This window comes from Strix aluco, chromosome 26, assembly GCF_031877795.1.
Source record: "Strix aluco isolate bStrAlu1 chromosome 26, bStrAlu1.hap1, whole genome shotgun sequence".
Lineage (NCBI taxonomy): Eukaryota > Metazoa > Chordata > Aves > Strigiformes > Strigidae > Strix > Strix aluco.
This window is the reverse complement of record NC_133956.1, coordinates 5,331,266-5,354,478: the sequence shown is the minus strand read 5'-3', so window position 1 is coordinate 5,354,478 and position 23,213 is coordinate 5,331,266. Positions and strand designations below refer to the sequence as shown.

At 48.1% G+C, this 23,213-nt stretch overlaps 2 protein-coding genes across 5 annotated transcripts in view; both read left to right on the top strand.

Moving 5' to 3' along the window:
- Positions 1–1,730: 1,730 nt before the first annotated feature.
- SRSF4 (serine and arginine rich splicing factor 4) lies at positions 1,731–14,351 on the top strand. Of its 2 annotated transcripts, XM_074850784.1 has the most exons (6): positions 1,731–1,862; positions 8,737–8,879; positions 9,752–9,864; positions 11,624–11,838; positions 12,652–12,735; positions 12,912–14,351. In XM_074850784.1, the coding sequence occupies exons 1-6, from the start codon at positions 1,756–1,758 to the stop codon at positions 13,693–13,695; spliced, it is 1,446 nt and encodes a 481-aa protein (XP_074706885.1). In that variant the 5' UTR covers positions 1,731–1,755; the 3' UTR covers positions 13,696–14,351. The 2 variants fall into 2 exon arrangements, with proteins under 2 accessions (XP_074706885.1, XP_074706886.1); XM_074850785.1 differs by lacking the exons at positions 1,731–1,862; positions 8,737–8,879 and adding an exon at positions 9,237–9,433.
- Positions 14,352–21,595: 7,244 nt separating this feature from the next.
- Positions 21,596–23,213, top strand: part of LOC141935011 (lethal(3)malignant brain tumor-like protein 3) — a 51,968-nt gene continuing 50,350 nt past the window's right edge. Inside the window, exon 1 of one of the 3 annotated variants that reach the window (XM_074850896.1) lies at positions 21,596–21,680. The gene's annotated coding sequence lies outside the window, so the exon portion shown is untranslated. The remainder of the gene's footprint in view (positions 21,681–23,213) is intronic. The other 2 variants (XM_074850900.1, XM_074850899.1) reach the window with 2 other exon arrangements.

The following is a 23,213-nucleotide window of genomic DNA, read 5'->3' as shown; positions in this document are numbered from 1 at the left end:
GCAGGGGGGAGTCTCGCTCCAAAAACTCAGCTTTTAAGTGTGAAAAAGGGGGAGTTAAGCATCATACCATCATTTTGGGGCATTTTCTGGGTCCTGGGGGGCGAGGAGGCGAGCGGTGGGGTGGGGACATTGCTCAAGGTCACAGGGGGCTCCTCTACAACTGCCTGTGCTTTTAGAAGAGCAAACCTCTCTGAAATTAAAACTCAGCCTGTGTTAGCAGCTAAATTTGCCTGGACATATTATGCCATTTTATCCCGCCTACAACCCCTCGCACCGAGACCTCCCTTAGGCAAGAGCAAACCAAGAAGCCTACGAGATGTAACCCGTGATAAAGTCCTTGCCAGCATCTCCCCTCTGCTCTCCCATCACTGTTTAAACCCCCCAGTATTTTGCATTTTCATTATCCCCGCAGCAAAGGCGCCAGCGTTGGAGACAGAGCAGCATCATGTGCCCCAGCACTTTCCTGATCGACAAATAAAGTGGGGAAAAAAGGAAGAAAAGGACGTTGAGATCGTTAAGAGCACTATTAAGCATGACATAAACCAGAGAAATTAATGCAGAGCTTTTATCCCCCTTGTTTATTTGACTCAACAATAAAACCTATCAAGCTTTAGAGAACTCTCTCACTTTCACAAAATGTTCCTGAGCGTTTACTCCTACACCAGGGCATGAAGGAATAAATAATTAAATTTAACTCTACTTGTCAAATGAGAGGGATCGCGGTTGGAAATCCAGCTGCTGGCGTTGCACATACATGGTATTAATTCGGGGGGGGGTGGGGGGGGTTTTCTTAGTGGGGTGGTGGCTGCTAAAGCTGAAATGTTCCCGCGAGCATCTGCTGGGGTTTGGTACAGTTTAGGCATCTGATGTGTCGACTGAAATGATAAAAATAAGTCCCCAAAAAGGCATTTCGGGATCTGCAAGAGGGATGTGGTTGCTCACCGGCGGGAATGAGGAATGGCTGAGCGTGGCCAGGGATGGGGGGTGTCCCCAGGGAGGGGGGACGCCGTGGGGGACTCCTGAGCGCCCCTGGGTGTGGGGACCCCCATCCCTGCCTGCCGTTGGGGGACGAGGAGCCCATCAGTGTCTGGCAGTTTAGGAAGAGGGCAGCCCGCCAGCCCCTGACGTAGAGGGGACCCCGTAAGTACCTTGGCACATGGGGGACCCCCACCAGTGCCTGGCATGTGGGGAAGGGGGACCCCACGAGTCCCCTGACCCACGGGAAGGAGAACTCCCACCACTGCCGTGCACATGGGGAATGGGGACCCCCACCAGAGCCCCGACCCCCGGGAAGGCAGACCCCGTGTATGGGGAGGGGGGACCCAGCTCATGGCCTCTTCATCAGGCGAGTGGGGACCCCACAAGCCTCCTGACACATGGGGGGCGCCCACTAGTGCCCTGCAGATGGGGTACGGGGGAGCGGTACAACCCCCCCATATGGGACAGGGGGACCCCCCCTCTCCGTGCCACGGGTACGGGGAGGACGGGGCCCACCGACCCGCTGTCACCCAGTGGACTCCCGACAGCGGCGCGGCCCCTTTAAGAGCCGCGAGGCTGTGCGGGGGGGGCGTGGCTTTCCGTATGACGTATGACCCCGTCTCGCTCCCCCGCCTCTCCCTGCGCGGCGTCGTGACGTTACGCCGCCGTCTCGCCCCGCCCTCGGCGCGCGCGCGCTCCGCCGCCGGTGCAGCCCCGCCCCCGCGGGCCGCCCCCCCCCCTCCCCTTTCCCCCCCCCCCCCGGCCCCGCCGGGCGCGATGCCGCGGGTCTACATCGGCCGCCTCAGCTACCAGGCGCGGGAGCGGGACGTGGAGCGGTTCTTCAAGGGCTACGGCAAGATCCTGGAGGTGGATCTCAAGAACGGGTGAGCGCGGCCCGGCCCGGCCCCTCCTGCCGCCCGTCGGCGGAGCGCGGCCCGGCCCGGCCCCGGGCGGCGGCCGTGAGGGGCGGGCGGGACGGCCGGGTCCCCCGGGGAGGGGGGGCGAGCAGGACGCCTGGGTCCCCGCCGGGCCCCTGAAGGCCTTTGGGGGAGGGCAGGGCCCCTGGGTCCCTGTGGCGATGGGGGGAGGACGCCTGGGTTCCCATGGCAACGGGGGGGGGGGGGGGGCAGGACTCTTGGGCCTCTGTGGCAAAGGGGGGGCAGGACGCCTGGGTCCCCCGGGGTGGGGGGTGGTAGGACGCCTGGGTTCCTATGACAACAGGGGGGGGGGCAGGACCCCTGGGTCCCCGGGGGGGGGGGGTTGGAGGACGCCTGGGTTCCCATGGTAACGGGGGGGGCCAGAACGCCTGGGCCTCTATGGGAGTTCCTGCTTCAGTTATTGGGGGGCGGGGGGGGGAGGAGGTGTCACAGGTTGCCCAGTGCCCCCAGGATGAGCACCCAAGGGTGAGCCAGGCTGTGCCCTGGGACACCACCTGCCCTCCAAAAAAACCCCACCCTTGGGGGGGGCAGAGTGTGTGTGTGTCCCCCCCCCTCTTTGCAGGCACCGTTGCAGCAGCAGAGTCTGTTCTGGGACCCCCGGGGTGGGAGGGGCAGTGGCATCAGCCGGTGGGGTGTCCTGCCCCCCCAAAGCCCCGCTGAAGCCCAGGCGTACGGTGTGTGCTCTTACCTGTGTGCTGTTCCAGCAACTGACCCCTTCCTGCCTCTGGAGGGTTTGGATCCTGCTCCACCAGGACTTGCCCAAGACATTCAAGTGTGGATTTTTCAAGAGAAAACAAATTACTATTTTTGGTGTGTTTTTTTTTTCCCCAACACTTAAAGCCCCGCGAGTGTTGGCACCTTTACTTTTTACAAGAAACCCAACTTGAAGTCTTGCTTAGGAAGGCTGAGTGGAATATGGATTTTATTATTATTAGCCAGGAGACACAGTTACTAATTTCACTTTAGAAGTGGAGCAGAGGAATTTCTTGTAAAAGTTGGTCTTGAGCGTATTAAAAGAAAAGGCTCATTAACGCTGGTTGTACTGGTAGGAGGACATATAACAGGTTTATAAGATGAATAAAATCCGTTGTTAAAACAAACAAGTGTGCATGTGTCAGTGTTTTAACCAACGCAGCTTCAGGTGGTTTTGAAGATTGCCCATAACTGAGATATCTGAGCGCTCTGTTTTCCAGTCCCGCTGTGTAGCCTTGAAAGTGTTGGGGGGGCACTTTTCCAGTTGCTGTTTAAAGCCTCCAGATCAAATATTTCTGTTTTGTAGACAGATGCTGGAAAAAACCCCCTCGACTTTTTCTTAGCAGATGTAGAACCGCCAAGTTACGTGGCTGATGTGGCTAACAGACTTGTCATCTTCCTTTTATTGAAAAATAACTACGAAGGACCAGCCCTACAATCCCAGCTCGGCATTTAGAAATCGTCTGTGGGGAGGTGGTGTGGGTGAGGGAGCTGACTTACAGGTGTGCTTGAGCAGCCTCAGCTTGTGGCATCTGAAGTATGAACAGTAACAGGTACAGAGGGGAGGAGGGCACAGCCTGCTTGTACCTAAAATTCAGGTGCAAACACTTTATTCCAGAGCTAAAGTCATTTTCGTAACTTCACTTGGGGGAGACAGAGTTCAAAAGTTGCAGATAATGGAAGGACTACAGGAAACTTCAGATCATGTAATTGAGTTGTCATTCACCTTGCTGTTTGCTGCTTCTGTAGCAGATTGCTTTGGTCGTGGGTTAGATAGAGCTCAGTCTGTATTTCTGGGATTAACTCAACAATTTAATTCCTTTTTTTTTAGTTTTATATTCTGAAGGTCTTTCAACAGTCTACTGCTGGTTTGTAGTTAAATTCTGGTTTGACAGAAAATTTACTCGAGCTCTCAGGTTCTGTGTCTCTTTCCTTGGGAGAGCCTCACGCTGCACTTTTGCCGGGGTCCTCTGCGGTTTGCTTTGTTCACCCGTGATCCTTTCTCCACAACTTATTTTTAGTAGTGCTTAGCCAATGATTAAAAATTACCACACAGTGTTTGACTTGAGAGATTTTTTCAGTTTCTTCTGGAAACTTGTGGGCTATCTTCCACGCTCAGCTGGCAGGAGATTAGCTGTTCGGTGTTTTAGCGGTTAAGCTGAAATGCTTGAGCAAGAGGATGAAACTGCAATGTGATACAGTGGAGTCCTAAAAGCTTAGCTGGGTCTCGCTTGCTGCTAATTGTAATTTAAGCTTGCAACTCAAAGGCTTAAAGCAATGTTTACCTGAAAGAAGGATGGGAAAATAAAAATCCGGTTTCTGTAGGAGTTGCCATTTCTAATTGTATGCTCATAGCTCTCATATTATGTTTTCCTACTCAGAACTGCATTGACAACCAGAGCTGTGCATGGCAGTAGTGTATGTATTAAGTGACCAGAAAATTGGACTTTTCAGCCTGCTTTTTTTATCTTCTGAAAACATGCTAAAAGCTAGCTGTAATAACTTAAGAGCTGCAAGCTTTTCATTGATGAGGAAACTAATCTGCAATCTATCTTCAAAAATAGTTCTACCTGTGTATTTACCTGTCCTGCATCACCCCGACCAGCTTCCCAGAATTCACAGCTTCATCCTTGTAAAATATTTGCAAGACAGAGGGATGTAACTTCTCCAACAGACTGAGGAACACAGGTCAAAACTAAAAGCTTCAAACTTCAGTTCTTCCATCTAGCTAGGTTCAAAGTCTGTATTTGTTGCTCGGAGAGAAGTGATTTGATATCCCTGCACCATCCCCACCAAAACATTTAATGCCCAGTAACTTTAATTAGAGCAGTTGGTATTAAAAACAAGTCAAGTTGGTGTGACAGAATAATGATACCCAGTATACCTAGATAATGGTAAGGTGACCTGCTAATGAGTTGTTTTTTAATTCCAGTGGATTTGTGGATTTTTTTTTTCTTTGCTAATGTTAGGGTGAATAAGGTGAGGGTTTAATTTCTTTTTGCTTTAAGGTGTTCAATTGTGCGAGAAGACCAGAGATTCTCAGCAACGTTTGTCATTAGTGCCGAAACTTAAAAGAATCACTACCAAATCTTACGTTTTAGTCAAGTATTGAAATTCAAATATTTTTTGAGGTTGTAACTTCAGCGACTCATTTATGTGTGTTTTGTTTCAAGCGGCCTGAAGATGCTTTTCCTCGCTAACGCCCCGCTCCTGGCTGTTCCTCGGCGCAGGAGGGCTGGCAGCAGAGTGCTGCCTGCGGCCCTGCCTGGCTGCGGGGCGAGCAGCCCGAGTGGATCGTGAGCCGTCTACACGTTGATGTGCAGGAGAGTTTTTTAGGGCTGGAAGCGTTGTATTCTTTATTCCAAACAAAGCTGAAGCCAGGAATCCGTTTTTCATACGTTTCCTCCTCTGCGGCTGCTCGTGTCGATGCCTGCTTGCCCCAACCTCGCTCAGCCAGAGACGCGGGAGGAACGGTGGAGGTGCCGTGAGCTCGTTTTGAGAGCATCTGTCCGTACGAAGCAATTGCATAATATGAAATTCAATGAGCTGCCAAACTATCGATTTGTTGAGAGGAGAGCGGGGCGAGAGTTGCAGGTCCCTCTTTGTTGGGAACCTGCAAAGCAGCTGCTGAATCGACCCTGCAGCCGCAGGTCAAGCTCAGCCGGATTGCCACCCATCTAAACTTCATGGATTTCTGGCCTGTGTTGGCAACGGGCAGGGAGAGCAGCTTTGAGGTCCTTCTTGGTGCAGAGGACTTGTGCTTTTGGGCTCCAGCACCAGCCGTTGATGAGTAGTGGGATAAAATTGGCTCGTGGGGAATGTCACAGAGGCACTTTGTGCTGGTCCTGGTGGGCTGGTGTGGAGAGGGGCTGCAGAGCCAGCTGGGAGGATCCAGTGGGCTTCAAAAGCGACGCAGGTGGGAGAGCAGCTGAAAGGAGGAGAAAGATGAGGGTCTGCCTTTTATTTCGGGTATTAAGCAATTTTAGAAAATTGCACTTTTCACTTTGGATTTAAAAACCAAAAAGAAACCTTTTAGGAGGCTTAGTCTATTGGAATTGCTTGGGATAAGGACATACTCCTGTAGCTTTTTCCTTTTTTGATACATGAACAGAAAATGGTGTAGCTTCACATTCACTGAAGTAAACTGCATTGACATTTTTAGTAAGTAGTTTTATGCCACATATGAAGTAGTGATAGTAGAATTTAAAAGAAGATTTACTTGCAGTGCTGTCATCACAGCAGGTTCAGATTGCTGTAGTTAAGGCTGTGTCAGCAGTTGTGGCTTTCCGTGGTGTAAAACTGTGCTTCTGAAGGTTTTTTTATTCATGTTTTTAGGTCGTATGGTGCAATATTATACATATTTAAGAGGTGGATCAGTATTACTTTCATTTATGAGTGATACGAGGTATGATTTTTAGTATTCTTTAAATGCAAGTAACCTCAAGGTTCTATGAGCTTGCTTGTTTGTCTTAAAGAAATTAGAAGTTTCTTCTTGCAACTTTTGCTTTTTCCTTTTCCATCAGAGTAATATCTTGTTCTAAGGGCTACTTGCATTTTACATATTCCCAGATGAAAAAGACGAACAGCATGGGGTAAATGAGAAGCGTTTCCTTTTGGAATGAGCAAAGAGAAGAGCCCAGCGTTAATGCTTTCCATCACGGTTTGGCCAGACGAAGTCCTGTTCATGTAGGACCATCTTGGGAGCAAATTCCCATGGGAGGCCAAGCGGAGGAACTGGTGTCAGCCCAGTGGTGCTGGGCAGCGAGGCGCTGCCAGAGGTGCTGTGGTTTGTCTGGTGGGCGATACGGGTGACCGAGTGCCCCCCAAGCAACTTCTTTCTGGCTGCACTTCTGGGAAGAACAAGTTCAGTGCTGTGCTCTGATTGAATTCAGATATTCCTCCATTATTCTAGCTTCAAATGTCTGGGTATTTATTGTCTTGAAAGTGCTGGCATGTATGAGGCACTTCACCTTGTAACTAACAGCTTTTAGGGTGAGATCTCATTTAAACGTTTGCACTCGCTTGGTCTATTTTTGGAATTGAAGGGAAGAAAGTTACAATTTGAATGGTTTTATAATGACTGTAATTGTTATAAATCAATCGTGCTTGTTTCTTCCTTGAAACTACAGCACTTGCATGCAAAAAGCAGCCACCTTATTTGTGGTGTTTGAAGTCATTCTGAAGTATTTCATGAATACAGGTACCATTACACAGCAAAGCTGGTAGCGCCATGGTTGGGGGAGGTAGTGAGAAAGCTTAAAAATGGAGTGATCTGAAAGGGGAGGCCAGCGGTTTTGTATCAGGGCTTTGTTCTTCTGGATTATTTAAAACACCAGCACTCACAAAAATTTCCCCCTGTGGCTTGCAAAGACCCAAGTTTAGGATTACGTGTTTGCCTATAGCAGCCGGAGAGTTCTCCCGGCTGTGCACGGGGCTGCAGCATCCGCAGCTATTGCCTGGGCGAGTCTGGAGCCTGGATCCAGTAACTGAAGGAGAAGGGATTTCAACTGCAGGTGGACTCTGAACTCCCAATAAACAGCACTCTGGTGCTTTTTGGCCTCTTCTCCTGACCTGTTGGGATAACGGGCATCTCCACAGTATTGGTTTTAAACAGGTGTTTAACTCTTGTCAAGTTAGAAATTAGCAGGCTTGAGTTTTGCTTCAGTGCATTTGCTTTGCAATCATAAGCAAGTCACCAGCTTGTCCCTGAGCACCAGCTGTAAGAAATTATTTTAAAACCCTACGCTCGGTCTTCTGGGATCTCTAGCCAACAGGAATTAGGCACTTGCAGCAGCCTGACGTTGGCACTGATGCCTGTAGCACCTCTGAAGATTAAACTGAAAACGCTGGCTTTAAGTTCTCAGGCAAGCAGTGGTCTGCAAGCTTTTCTGTGTTGTGTGCGTTTTTGGTAATAGGAAACTGATGCCAAAATGTTCATTTGAATGTTGAAATTAAGCATTATATATTTTTTTCAATATGTATCCTTCCTTTTGAGCTTGATCTGCCCATGACTTCCAAGTCTTGAGCAAGGCTAGTGCAGCAGAGTTTTTCAAACACTAAACTTTGTTCTTCTCTGGACCTGCAGCCCGTGCTGCCCTTGCAAGGCCCCTTGGCTGCAGGGGCACTCTTCTTTTGCCGAGAGCACTTGTTCCTCATTACTGTTGCTGGATTTTATGTCCCTTAACAAGGTCTGGACTTGCCATGCTCTCCAGGATGCTAGGTTATCGGAAATAGAGTGGGCATAAAACACTCCCTCAGCAGTACGTGGTAATCTGCAAGTATCTCAGTAGGTGGAAGATCTCTCCTGTTGCATGAGCACGTTGCTTTTCTCACCCAAACCATCAGTACTGTCCGCAGTCAAGGGTAAAATGAGTCTGATTAAAACAAAATCCCTTTTCCTGACCTGTCTTTATATTTTCTTTCTTGTTGGACCTTTCATGCAGGGTGTACAGACCGCTTGTGTTTGCAGAGATGAACGAGTATTTCCATTTGACGTGTAGGAGTTAAGATAGCTTCGTAATAGAACCAGGAATGAACCCAGCACTCTTCAAAAATCAGGATAAATCCTAATCCGTGGAAGATATATACTGTAATATCTGTCAGATGCTATTTCAGCCTCACTGCCGTTGAGCAAATTTATTGAATAAAGCAGCATAGCACCATATTTAGTGGCCCTGAACCTTTCAGTAGCCATCACGCAAGCGATGCCCAGCTGAAGGACAGCACGCGGAGGGGCACGTTCTTGGGGCTCTGCAGAAACCCGCTGTGGGATGCGGGTTGGTTTTGAGCACAGGTACCTCGGGTTCAGTTCTTTCCGAGTGATTCTTTTTCTCCCTCCTCTCTCTAGGTACGGCTTTGTTGAGTTTGATGATCTGCGAGATGCAGACGATGCTGTTTATGAGCTAAATGGTAAAGATCTTTGTGGGGAGAGAGTGATCGTTGAGCATGCCAGAGGCCCACGTCGTGACAGCAGTTACGGTTCTGGACGCAGTAAGCACTAATATGCATTTGTATCCGTGACTTATTTTAAATAAAACATTTTTTGCTCATTTTTTAAAAAAAGTAATTTTAAAAGAAAATTCTATGAAGTTGTGAATAGTGTTCTGTAACTGTAAATGTAACTTGATCTGAATATTTATTAACTTGTTTGTTGTATTAAACTATTTTAATTGATAAATTAATAAACAGAATTTCTTGTACCATTTTTATTATTATCATTTCGTTTAACTATTTGAATGGTTTATTTGCAATGTGATGTTTAACATAGATTTAACAAAGACCTCAATGTTTTAATTAAAAGAGTCCTTTGAGGCTAAGATGACTGCCCGTTCCATTTGCTGACCTTGGGTTACCTTTCCATGAGTGGCTCTTTGACCTTTGTGGCCCTTGGCTGACCAAAAAAGGAAGCCATGTGACGACCGCAACCTTTTCCTATTAGACCCGGGTGGTGAGGATCCCAAGGGTTAGAGACAGATGAGATTAATCTGAAATAGGTGCCTGAAAAGCTTTATTCATGTCAGATATTCAGAAAGCCTTTAAGCAATGTAAGTAACATTAGTAAACTGGCTTAATTTGGTTTCTTCTTTCAAACTGTTTTAAAAATAACTTAAATTTAATTGCATGTTAATCGTAGCGCAATTATAATTATGTGCGTTGTTTTAATGATGTGCTTGTAGTAAATTTTTTTAATGCTTTGGATCTTTGTAACATTTTATACAAGGGGGATTGAGCGAGACTAGCGGGTGGGTGAATTCTTAATGTGTTTGCGAACATACGGGGCAGAACAGTTTTCGTCGGGGATGTAGAGCGAGCGCTCCATTTCCCTAGCTGAAGTACTGCTGTCTGCTTGTCACCTCCTAAAGGTGGATATGGTTATAGAAGAAGCGGAAGAGATAAGTACGGTCCTCCTACCCGTACAGAATACAGATTGATTGTGGAAAATTTGTCAAGCCGCTGCAGTTGGCAAGATCTTAAGGTATGGGGCCCCTTTCTTTACCCTCTCTCTATTAAAGAGCACAAAGGGTAAAAAATTTAGCTTCCGTTTCAACGAGGAGAACTGGTATACACCTGTGTTCTTGACTCCAACTTGTTAATAAGTCTGCGTGCTCATATGCACACAAGTAGATTTTGGAAGTAATACGTGCGTTAAGTCAGTATGGAAGTGTATTTGCATATATGAAATCATTAATGCCATGTTGGGAGTTGCACCTGCAGACTTGGTGTCACTGGACAGTGGGAGGATAACTTTCTTCCTTAACACAAACCAACATCACGTACAGGTGTGTTTTATCTTTAAGCCCTGACAAAACAGACTTCAATCATGCCAGTGGTAGGATTCACTAGAGATGGAGGACTTTGCCCTTGTCACTTTGTATTTTACTCATCAACTTGTAAGATGCTAGAGCTATTTGGAAGAGATAGCATCATTCTTACGCAGTCCCCGTTAAGAATTTCCATGTAAAGCTGTTTTAAAGAGAGTTTCAGGGAAAGGATGCTTCCAGAATGAGCAATCATGCAAAACCTCTGCCCAAAGCTAGTATTTTCTTAAGTTCAAAGGATGGAACATGATTCTCAGCAGTGGAAGTGTTGGGTAACACTGTGTAGCCCACAGTACCTCTGAGTCCGCTGGAGGTGAAGTGTTGACTCACGATTATCGGCATCGTGGATTGAGGGGGCAGGACAAGGAGCAGAATTTCAATAGTAGGTGCAAAAAGTGTTTCCTTGTCAAACTTAGCAGCAATGGTTAAAAACACTTGTTCTTACAGGAACACTTTCTTTTATGGTTCTCTTTTAAGGATGTGTAAAATTTGTTCTAAACAAACTTTGATGTAGTAGAAACTGGTCTGTAATTGAATATGTAACACTAGTTCAGGTATGTACTGAGATTCTTCAAATGTCTTTTGCTGTTAATGCTTCACCCATCAATAGCTTGTCTTTGCTTCTGGTATTAAAAATTGTAAGTAGAGCATGGCATGATTAACCCTCTACTGGATGCATTGCTTTTTTTGAATAGCTTTCATTTCAGTGACATGGGAGTTTGAGAGATGGGAGTAGCTGGGTTGAAACCAGAGTGAACTGGAGTTCTGTGCCCCGTTTCCATTGCAGCTGAAGTCCACAGCGGCCCTGTCTGACTGCTTGCCCAAAGCACGGCAGAGTGGCCCTCCCTGATAAACAGAGGGGTTTAGTAATTGAAACAGAGAAGCCAGGAAGCATGAAGTGGGAGAATAAATTGAGCTTTTACTTGTGTGGGGGTTTTTTTCCTGCAGAATGAGATATGTTACCTAGGTGGAGATGAAGGGAAGAAGGGATGAAGGGAAGTCTGCTTGTCTTCTTGCCTCTTCATATTCAACCTTTATCACCTTTCCCAGGTTACCTTTGAAAACGTGATTTAGAGAGCAAGCATTTTCTTTCTTTAATCACTTTTGTAATTTGAAATTCATAGCCCAGAGCATATTTGATATTAGCCTCAAGATGGGAGACCTTAAATTATCATTTGGCTCAAAACTATCAACGCCACCTTGGCTCTAAGACACAAACTCTGTGAAAGCACAGTGTGTTATTTGGCTTGCTCAGAAACCTTGGTGTTAGCACTACAAATGCTGTTTGTTAAACCCCTTGCTGACATCCGTGTGAATAGAAGAGGCTAAGTGAGCGTCGTTGCAGAAATGAACAGGGTGAGCCTGGAAGCCTGACTCTGGATTTGAGGCAATGGCTATTCTGTCCTCTTCCTCTAGGATTATATGCGTCAGGCAGGGGAAGTGACATATGCAGATGCACACAAAGGAAGGAAAAATGAAGGTGTGATTGAGTTCAAATCCTATTCTGACATGAAAAGAGCCCTTGAAAAGCTGGACGGGACAGAAGTAAATGGCAGAAAGATTAGATTAGTGGAAGACAGACCTGGATCGAGACGGCGCCGCTCTTACTCCAGAAGCCGAAGCCATTCGAGGTACGTCTCTTTATAACGTAGCTCAGGCTGATTATGTGAACATACAGCAGGTTCCAAAACACCTTGGAAGGGTTCAGTGTTCACAGTAAATCTAGTTTTGGAGAATGTATTAGTTACCTGCAAGTAACCAAGGGAAATGAGGGCTCTGCTCAGAGGTGTCCTCCTTGGTGAGGGTGTGTATCCCCGGGCGTAACGCCTGGCAGCGTGCTGGGCCTCGCCGTCTTGCGGGAGGGGCTGGGTGGCAGGTGGAGCTGTGGATAGAGTGAAACAGAAGGTGCTTTTAGCACTTTGGCTCTGAACACTGTGTTCTGCTAGAAGCACCAGGACTAACAGTTCTGTCTCAGCTTGGAAACCCCTCGATCTTGTATGATTGAGAGAACAGCTTCAGCACGCAACACCCAAGTATTTTCCCTTTTCCACTCTGGGGTAGTACTTGGTGTTGCAAGAAGACTCAAACTTCTACTGTTCGTAGAGCAGCTTGCTTATGAAACCAAAGCCTGCAGTTAAAGCTTTATCCTAGTGTCTCACTGTATTCAAACTCTGACTCGATTGGGAAGGTGATTCTCGCTTCCTTATCCTAAATAAGGTTGCATATTTTTCTTCCAGATTTAGAACCCTGGTCGCTTCCAGACATGGCAGCAGGGGACGAGCAGTGGGGAGAAGGGATCTTTAAGTTTGTAACTGTATTGCGTAATGCTCTTACCGTTCAGTTGCTTGAAAGGTGCTTTAAATGGAGTTTTACCCACAGGGACCAGGGGATCACAAGCTCTCCGTAGGCATGTGCTAATGTTAAGCTGCTTGGTTTTGTTCCAGGTCTCGCTCTCGAAGCAGACATTCTCATAAGAGCAGGAGCCGCAGTGCCAGTAGTAGTCGCTCCAAGAGTAGATCAAGATCCAGGTATGTCTTTGTGTTGGAAGAAGTGGGGGCTACCCACTTAAATGAGAAGCATCCTCTTAAATTTGCAGTAGGAACACTGTTTGTTTTTTCTTTTCCCCGCTGTATTACGCACACTAAGTGCTCGTCCAATCCAGGCCGCACTAAAGTGGAGCTGTCTGTTGCCTTTGCACTTCCAGGTCTGTGTCCCGTTCCAGAAGCAAGAGCCGTAGTCGAAGCAAGAGCCGTAGCAGAGGCCAAAAAGAGAAAAGCAGGACTCCAAGTAAAGAGGATAAAAGTAGGAGCCGCAGCAGGAGTGCAGAGAAATCCCGAAACAAAAGTAAAGATAAATCTGAGGGCACTCTCCATAACAGTGATGAGAAAGCAAAGAGCAGGAGCCGCAGCAAGGAAAAGAGTAGGAGCAGGAGTGGGAGTAAGGACAGGGGAGAGGCGAGGGAGAGCATGAGGAGTAGGAGCAAGGAGAAGAGTAGAAGCAAAGACAGGGAGAAGAGCATTAGCAAGGCTAGAAGCAGGAGCAAGAGCAGGGATGAGAGTAGGAGCAGGAGCCACAGTAAGGATAAAAGGAAAAGTAGGAAGAGAAGCAGGGATGACAGCAGGAGCAGAAGCAGGAGCCGCAGCAAGAGTGAGAAAAGCAAGAGGCGCAGCAAGCGAGACAGCAAACCAAGTAGCAAGAAGAAAAGGAAGGACAGCCACGAGCGGTCCAGGTCAGCCTCCAAAGAAAAGGAGCATCTAAAATCAGATTCTGACAAAAAGGAGGCCAAAGGTGAGGGTGAGGATGCAGCTGCACGTCGGGTGTCTCGCTCCAGGTCTAGGTCGATTTCCAAGTCAAAACCAAATGTCAAATCAGATTCTCGTTCCAGGTCTAAATCTGTCTCAAAGCCTAGGTCCCGGTCCAAGTCTAGATCTAGGTCTGCCTCTAGGTCACACTCCCGATCGCGGTCAAGGTCTCGCTCCAGATCCTAACCTTGCTGCAACCACACTTGGAACAGTCGGAAAAATCTTTTGTACATGTTTAGTAGTTGTAGCGCAAGTGATTGAAGTAGAAAACATGTCGATGCTGTATATTTTTAACAACGCTGATGGTATGTCTGTCATTGTTAACTGCAGTGCTCCCTCCCTGCAATGTTCTCTGGTGCAAGGCTGTTCAGCTCATTTTCTATCCTATAGAAAGGTTCTCTTTAAATATAACTCTTCCCAGAGCCCCAAAACTGCCCTGTTTTCCAGCAAGAGCCTTGCAGAGAACGAGCACTGCACCTTGGTGGGTTTATGAGATTGCAGTGATGACTGATAGGTAGGTATGACGGCTTCAACAGTCTTTGCCCTTGAATTGATGCCCTTTGATGTATGCCATTTAGTGGAAGTGCTAAGTCTTAAGTTTCATACTACTTCTGTTTCATATTTTTTGGACTTACAAAGTTGTGAATAGCACAGTCAAAAGGAAAAATAAACATAGGTACTTGCAGTAATCCATAGGGAAAAGAAGTATAGTTCCATATTCTGGTATTGTGACAATATCCTTGTTTTATATTAAATTTTTTTATTTTATTTTTCCCTGTCTTGCAAAGTACAGTGATTCCTGTTTCCATGAAATTTGAATAAAGACTATTTTTGCTTGATGACATTTGGTGGTGGTTACATGAAGTCGTGTTGTGATTGTCAGTGTTTTATATCGGTCGGTGTAAGCTTGAATTGGCAGAAGAGTTACTCACAGAGAATGGGTTCTCGGTTTTGAAAGCCACTTAATATTAAACATAGTCATGACACTCCAATAGAATCCAGTTAAAATAGCTCATTTCTCTAGAAACACTTAGGGTGTTGTTTGGAGCTTTAACGTTGCAATAAGGAGAATAATACAGAAAAACGAACCAGAAGCAATAATGAATGTGACAAGCCTGTTCTCCACTGTCTGTATAAATGAAATGCAGTGAGCTTCAGCTTCCATAATTCAGGGAAGAAAATTTTTCATCCACTTAACTCACTCAAGTCAGCTGAAATAATTGTTTGTCCCACAACATTTTACGCATCGTACAGCTGGTGCTGGAGGTAAGCGTGGCTGGCGTGAAAGCTGCTTTCCTGCTCTTTGCTTTATTTTGTAGATCATCAGTTCAGTTGTTTCCCCTTTCACGCTGCTGGCCTTTCTTACAGTACCTTTGGGAAATGAAGGGGAACGAAGCACAAGGCCTTTGTAGGGGTATTTCTAGTCTAGCCGCTCAGCAGGGGAACGCGGAGCCATCCCAGCTGTTTACTTCTGGTGGTTCTTTGATTTTGTGATCCCTGATGGTGAGTTTGGGGTTTCAGTCATGAACCAGGACTTTCTAAATAGGATGGTGTTAGTCTGACCCGGGTGGGATGAGGATGTTACAGACTTCAACAGCATGAACGAGCCTTTGCTCTGGGCACTGCGCAGCAGCCAGTATTTGTCTTAATGGCCTCAAAAAACGTGGGGGGAAATTGTAGCTTGGGGATTTCCAGTCACGGATTGGAGGTTCAGTTCGTGTATGGCCCTTTTCTGGAAGGGAGCTGCTGTACAGAAACCCCCTCTGCTCTGAATTTACAGTGCCCAGACGGGCTCTGCCATCTGACTGCACTTCCCTAACACTCGCTTTCCCAGGCCAGCTTCTCTCGCTACACCCAGAGCAATTTGGAGTTGAGGCTGGAGCCTCAGCTTGCCTCTTCTCAGCATATTTCCCAGGAGTTTTTCTTCCTAACAAAAAACCTGTGCTTGGGGGAACCTTTATAAAAGAAAAAAGGTGCAGGATGTGCTTCTGAGGAGCTCTGGGCTTGGAAACAGAGTGGGGGGAGCTGCTCTACGGCGTGTCCCCAGCATCCCTGCAGACGTGGGGAGGAAGGAGGGCAGCTTCCAGCAGGAGTGATGTAGATGTTCCTGAGTAATATCCCAATTTTAGACTCGGGCCATTAGCAAACTGCTCAAACTGAACTTTCCACAAGCTCTTCTATTGCACAGGTGGCTTTGAATGAAGAACTGATGTCCGCAGCACCCTGCTCTGCCTGCCAGCAATGTCCCAAAAAATAAAAGGCAAAATGTACTTTGTGAGTTCTTACTTGGTCTGGGGGAAAAAAAAAAAAAGGTTAGTTACAGCTTTATCAAAAACTTTTCTTTAGCAAATTTCAAACTGCTAACAATACTTATGACAGCAGTTCTCGCAGCTAGATGTTAACTTCATAGGTGCAAGTAATTCTGTATAATTTGATCATTTGAAACTTGTACTGCTGTATTAAAAAGATGAAAGGGTGATAGAGCATAAGAGTTGCTTTCAACACAAAATATTTCCATAGAGTTTAAGAGGGGTCAGGGCTTGGTGAGTGGCTCAGACTTATCAAATGTCGTATTACTACAGCAGCATGAGAAAGCTCTGCAGAAGTGATATTTAATTTCTTTAGAAGGAAAAGCCTTTTTCAGCTATATGTATTTAGTGCTTTAACATCTTAGGATCTCATAATAACATTTCTAATCCCTTTTGCTGCTTAATCTTAGTACAGAAACAAACCAGGCTAGCCAAGATGTTTGCTAATAGGGTATAATTAGCTGAAAATACCTTCAAGAAAATCTGCAAATGATATAAAGTCTAGGCTAAAACTTTAAAAAGTGACTCTGGCTTTTGCTGTCTGGCTGCCAAGGCTGCTCCTAATGAAGTGAGCGTGGTTTTAGTGAGCCTTTTGGGAGAAATATTTCTTCCCTAAATACCTGAAGACAGGCCTTTGGAGATGGAGGTACATGGAAAACTTCTGGCTGAGGTGTAAATTTTCATTGTGCGCAGTAAGGGACGTTCCCTGCAATGGGAAAGACAAAAATCCTTCGAGCTTGTGTGTGTGAGCACCTTGGGTGATGCCCAAGGTCTGGAGCCAGCGCTCACCCTGCGGGGAGGTTTCTGTGTGTGAATAGAGCATTAGTGTGTTTTTTTTTTTATATAATTGTTGTGAGTTTTCTGCTTTCGGTCCTGCCATTTTCAAAGCAGGTGATTGATTGTTGCAAGCAAATTATTGAGGGGTAGAAAAAACAAGTTTTAATTAAAAAAAAACCCACAAACATTTAAGAGCTGGGCAGCCTGAGATCAGTGCCTGTTTGCCCAAGTCTCTGCTGCTGTATCAGGGGGAGCCTTGGGCTTATCCTTATGGGGGCAGCTCTTCACAAAATCACTGAAGTATTTACAGATGCACCTAGAGCACCTATTTGAAAGAACTAGAATTTCAGTAAGAATTTTAATTTCTGGATTTTAGTAAGAATTTGGTCACCTACCAGAGACAGGGTCTTCTGCAAAGCCCAGGGTTGCTAAACTGCACTTCAGGCTCCCACTACCTCAACCAAGCCTTGCTCCGAGGCTGTGATCCAGCTGGATTTGTCCTCAACACGAGTAACCCCAGTGAACACCTGAGACTCTTCTCATGCTTGACACGAATACTGTGCTTAAGCACTTGCTACATTTGGGTCTGCACCCTCATGTGCTTCGGTTTACCCCTAAATGGGCCCAGATCTAAGCAGAGGCTGCAGTGATGGAGTGAGCCCAGCAGCAGCCTTACCCCCATCCCCAGGGCAAGCTGCTTGCTCAGCCTGCTGAGTCCTTTTTTTGGCTGGATTGAGGCTGCCACATCTCTGACTGCTCACGTGAAGTTACAAACAAAGCCAGGAACCTGACTGTGCCACCACACGCACCTGATGCAGCTACAGTTTGTGCTGGGCACTGGCTCAGAAAGGATGTGGTAGGAGCAACGCGGGGAGATCATCCTCCTGAAGAGGAGATTTCATCAGCTGCAACCATCAGGAAGGTGAAAAATTAAACCCTCACCCAAGCTTTGGGCTCTGGCCCTTCCTTGGGCATCGAATACCCCAGTGCCTTCCTGCAGGAAGGTCCCAGGGCTGGCAGCAGGACCAGCAAGCGGCTCAGTTGGGGCTGTGTCCCCATGTGTCCTGCTCTGAGGGGACCTGATGATGCTCCCGTGGGGTGGATGTGACAGGGAGGCTACAGCTGTCCCAAAATGTGCTGAGCTAAGCCAACCCCAACTCCCTCACCTGCTCCCTCTCGGCTGGGGCTTCTCCTATCGCTAAGGCAGGCAGCGAAGGCAGCCTTTGGCAACGTGAGCTTTAAAGCAGGATTTAGCACAGAAAAGGGGTTGCTGCCACTGATTACAGAAGGTATAGAAGTTTGTATTAAGAAAACAAAAGGCACTATTTTCTCCACCGCCTGCCTCTGACGGGTGGGAGACTCCAGTTGCCAAGTCCCTGGGGGTTCCCAACAGCCTCCTTGTGCCCTGAGCTGGCCAGGGGCTGTGTGGGAATGGGCTCCTCCAAGCAAACAGCTGTGGCCCCCATCACAGCCCCGTGGCCCCAGCTGGAGGCTGAGATGATGATGGTTGTTGCCTTCAGCCTCTCTGCCTGCGGGTGCTGGTGGGCTCTGTGGGCTGGCCTGGGGGTCCTCGAGCCTCTCTTGGTCCCTGTGTCCCCATCTTGGCTGTGATCCCAGCATCTCTGCTGCTTTCCCAGGACTGAGACTCCCCAAAAATATCCCTGCAGGCTGCTGACAGCTGAGATGCTCCAATATCCGGGATGCTCCAAGTCTCATCCTGAGAGCACACCCCTCCGTCACCAACCCACCAGCACGTTTGCCCCTTCCCTGCCCCAAGAGAGCTGCTTTGGGCTATAAAGCCCTCAAGTACCATGAGGTCTCCAGCCCAGGGGGTGGCACATCCACTCATTGTCCCTGAATCCCCAGCAATCAGCGTTTTAAAACAGCAAAACAGCAGCACCAAACATCAAAAATCTTTATTCCCACCACCCCCAGCTTGGGGGATGCCACAGTTCATGCAGAGCTGTCCCCCATGGCAGAAAACAGCCTGCTGTAATCCAGGTGAGAGATGCCTCATTCCCGAGCATTTTGGGTGCATTATGTGAAATTCTTACCTGAATTTGGCAGCTTTGGGAGGTGACATCTGGCAGGACAGCACCAGCAGTGAGCATGTTGGGAGTCTCTTTCTTTTTTCTTTCCTCATTCCACCCGTGCTCGATGTTTTGTCCAAGAGAAAAGGGAGACTATTTGAGACATGTCTGGAAAGTAGAAAAAAATACTAACACAGACATTCCCATGTCATATTCTCCTTTTGCTGCACAATCCCAGGTGCCTTGGAGGGGCAGGGGTGATGTGAAGCCTCAGCCCACTGCCTGCACAGAGCGTGCCTCAGTTTCCCTACCTGTAGGATGGAAATATTGACTTGGGTCTGTCTGCTCTCAGGGTGACGGGCATCTGCCTGCTCTTGGGTGATGGGTGTCACCACTTCCCCACCAACCCTTTGCAGGAGCGCTGCGATGTTTTATTACCCAGTGCAGTGAAAGACCTAGGGAAGGGCGACCACCCCGTGAGCGTGCTCATCCTCCCCAGCGGGCGCTACGATTTTCAACCCAGGTACCTTTTGGCACCAGATGCGTCGTGGCCTGGGGTGTCAGAGCAGGAATTTCCACAGTAAGGACATTCTGGGGCATCTTATTACCAATAATTAGGCTGAATCATCATAAGTGTCCCCCACGGCAGGGCAGCGATCCCACCAGCTCTCTGCAGCAGCGTGGGTCGCTGTGCCCGGCGCTCCCCTGCCGCCGGTGCTGCCACGGGCAGGGATGGGCACGTGCCTCAGCCGGGTCCCTGCTGTATAATTTAATGTTCATTTCTGTCTCACGGTGTCTGAACGTCACTGAGTGAGTCTCCCCCACTAATTTTTCATCAAAGTGCAGGTTTTGCGTCAAAACCTCCAGCTCATGTGGCTCACTGGTGCTGGTACTTAAGTGTATCCCAGCCTGGAGCTGCTGCAATCACGGTGCTGCACAACGGGCTCGTGAAACTGCAGGGACTTAACTGACAGCAGTTGTGACGCCAGTGCAATAATGGTAATAATAATAATAAATAATAATAATATTGCATGGCCAGAGAGGAAGAATCAGTCTGCAATAGTACTGCAATATTTCCAAGCAATACTTCCGTTTGAATAACTAAATACAATAGAGAAGACACCTTCAGGATGGAGGTATCTACCCAGATGCACTGAAAGAGAGTCCTAAAATCTGATTTAGGGTGGGGAGACACGTCTCACGGGAAATGCAACCTGTACACGAGCTCTGAGGAGGGAAAGGATAAATTTGTGTGGCAGGCACAGGGCAGGCTCCGTCCTGAAACAATCGGTCAAAGCAGTGGGATAAAAGGGTGAGAAGCTCAAAACAGGGATCTCTCAACAAAACTTAAATTCATGCAACTAAAACCAAAATATGAGTCTAAATAAATATGTATAGTTATTTATAACTCTTTCGGCTCCTCACCATCCCCTGGATCTAGCAAGTAAACCTGCATCTGGCACGTGCTTAAACACCGGCCACGAGCATCTGCAGAATTAGGCTTGTAACGGGAACTTGCTGATGCAGATGAGGCGAAAAATGTATTTGTTTTCTGACTAATTTTAAAGACGGGTATTTTATGTGCTCCACTCAAAGGATGAAGAATATTATGATGTCTATTTCAAATGAGCCATTTCAAATCTCATTTATTATTTTCCTGAAATCCCATTCCATTTAAGTTGTCACAGCTTGGGGCCCGCTCGTGCTCCTTCCGCACTTACTATGGCAAAAAAAAACCCCCAAAGCCTCATTAAAAAAACCTACCACCAGTTCTTTTATTGTTTCAAAATTCAAATACAAAGGAAAATAACATTCTCAGATGAGAAGAAAAACAAGTTTAACAAATGCAGAGAAGAGGGGAAAATATTTCATACGAATCCATCAGCGAGGGAGGCAGCGCGGTGCAGCGGTCCGTCGCGGTCACGAGCCGCTGGGTGCCGGCGGTAATAGCGATTCCATCTCCATTTCCCAAATCTCCCTCAATGAGCTTTAATGCCCCACGGACGTGCCCAGCTTCGTCCCAGCGGCTCACAGAGACCAGCACCGGGCATGGGGCTGTGCTCAGGGACCCGCGCCTGCGCCGCTCCCAGTGCCCCACGGACCCATGCCTGCCAGTGGCCCAGTCCCAGTTCATCCCCATCCCAGTGCCAGTCCTGTCCCAGTGCCTCCCCATCCCAAGTGCCAGCCCTGCCCCAGTTCATCCCCATCCCAGTGCCTCCCTCTCCCAGTGCCAGCTCCGTCCCAGTTCATCCCCATCCCAGTGCCAGCTCCATCCCAGTTCATCCCCATCCCAGTGCCAGCCCTGTCCCAGTGCCTCCCCATCCCAAGTGCCAGCCCTGCCCCAGTTCATCCCCATCCCAGTGCCTCCCTCTCCCAGTGCCAGCTCCGTCCCAGTTCATCCCCATCCCAGTACCAGCCCTGTCCCTGTGCCTTCCCATCCAAGAGCCAGCTCCGTCCCAGTTCATCCCCATCCCAGTGACTCCCTCTCCCAGTGCCAGCTCCGTCGCAGTTCATCTCCATCCCAGTGACTCCCCGTCCCAGTTCACCCCCATCCCAGTGACTCCCTGTCCCAGCACCAGCTCCGTCCCAGTTCATCGCCATCCCAGTGATTCCCCGTCCCAGTGACTTCCTCTCCCCGTGCCAGCTCCATCCCAGTTCATCCCCATCTGTCCCAGTGTCTCTGTCCCAGTGCCAGCCCTGCCCCAGTTCACCCCCACCCCAGTGCCTGCCTGTCCCAGCGTCAGCCTCGTTCCAGTGCCCGTCCCAGTGATCCCAGTGCCTCCCTGTCCCAGTTCATCCCCATCCCAGCGCCAGCCCCGTCCCAGTTCATCCCCGTCCCAGCGCCTTCCAGTCCCCATCCCCATCCCAGTTCCCCGTCCCGCCCTGCCCCCAGCGCCGCCTCAGCCGGGGACGGGGCCGGGGCCGGCGCGGAGCGGAGCGGGACCGCCGCGCATGCGCCCTGCCCTCCCGCGGGACCGCCGGGGCACTAATTGTTGCCGGAGTTAAAGAGAAAAAGACCCGGTACGCGAGAGAGGCACCGGGCGGCCGGGCCGGGGTGAGTGGGGGCGGCGGGGGGCACGGCGGGAGCGCGGGAAGCCGCCGGCCGCCATCTTGTGGCGGGGGGCGGCGGGGCCGGGCCGGGCCGCTTCGCTTCGCCGTGACGGAGCGGCCCGGCCCGTCTCGGCCCCGGGGTCTGTGAGGGGAAATGGCGCCTCTGGGGTGAGGGGCAGCCCCGCGTCCCCTCACAGCTCGACCCCCGGCGGGGACGGGCCCCTCTCTGGGGGTCTCCTCCCCGCAGGGTGCTGAGGAAACCCCTCAGGGTTCCCCTCAGCGTAAAGCTCCCGGTTGGGAGGGGAAAGTGTATTTTAAACCACTGAAAAGGGGAAAGTCCACTATAAAGCTCAGCTAAAGACGCGTTCAGAAGACGAGTTTAAGTTGTTCACAGGCTACAAAGCAAAATCATAAAATAAGTACGGTTTCTGGGTGGTTTTTTTCCCCATTTCTAATGGGTCCACAAGAGGTGGTTGAGAAAATCAGGGTTATCCAGCCTTGCTCTGGAGGGAACTTCTTGGGAGTGTGAAAACTCGGAAATACTAAAAAATAATAAATACACTGCAATAGAAGGAGATCATGGAGACTTACCCCAGACCAGAAAGACTGAAGTTTGAAAATAGAGATTTTTACATGAGGGGAAAAAAAAAAATATCAAACTTTCAAAGACTAGAACTAATGATATCAAAATTTTACGAGCAGAGGAAAGGCTAGTGCCAGATAAATAGAGGGATGAATATAATACTTCAGAAGTACTTGATCAGTGCTCCGGGTAAAGATTGGTATGGGACAATCCTAATGATGTTTGGTGTTCAGAAGAAGGGGATTAGGACAGTTTTAGTGATGCTTGGTGCCGCAAGGAAATGGATTAGATTTTTAATATGAAAACATTTACTCTAATTTATTCAAATATCACCCAGATGAGTTTAAAAAAGAAACAAAAACATACGCACATTGGTCTGTAATTGGGATTAAGGGATAAAGAGCTCTGATCTTTTCTGCCAAATTGCATAAGACCTCTCTGGTTCATGTCTTATATAATAAAACAGAAGTAAAAGGAGGGAAAATGGGTACTTGATGCTGCAAACTCTTCTTACCGTGCAGCAATTAACAGTCTGATGTGGTTTCGTTATCATCAGTGTTTTGCTTCCCCTCTCTTCCTTGTCCTATCTATTTAGTTTATATATTTTTGAGGGTGGGGACAGTCTTTTTCCTCCGTGAGTATTTCTACTTGGCAGTGTAAGGTATGTAATAATAATTAGTAAGAGTCCCCAGGGTAATTTGCTGGATTGTAGTCATATAAAGTAATTACAGATGCAATTAAAACAGAGGACATTTTTGGCCTCTGAGCTCTAGTTTTGGCCTAAAATTGATTGCACCTTACATTGCAAATAATCCCATTAAGGCTGAATGCGTGTGAAATAAATTGTAATTCATCGTGAGTACAGAGGTGGAAATGGAGCCTGAATTTGAGCTGCCGAGTACAACTGGGTACAACTCCTGGGCAGATTGTGCAGGGCCAGTTCCATTTTTCTTG

Excerpts from the sequence above, each read along its gene's own strand:
- SRSF4 (XM_074850784.1), top strand. The coding sequence starts at position 1,756 with ATGCCGCGGGTCTACATCGGCCGCCTCAGCTACCAGGCGCGGGAGCGG. Across the intron at positions 1,863-8,736 it reads GAGGTGGATCTCAAGAACGG|GTACGGCTTTGTTGAGTTTG; the intron begins GTGAGCGCGGCC and ends TCCTCTCTCTAG. Across the intron at positions 9,865-11,623 it reads GCAGTTGGCAAGATCTTAAG|GATTATATGCGTCAGGCAGG; the intron begins GTATGGGGCCCC and ends CTCTTCCTCTAG.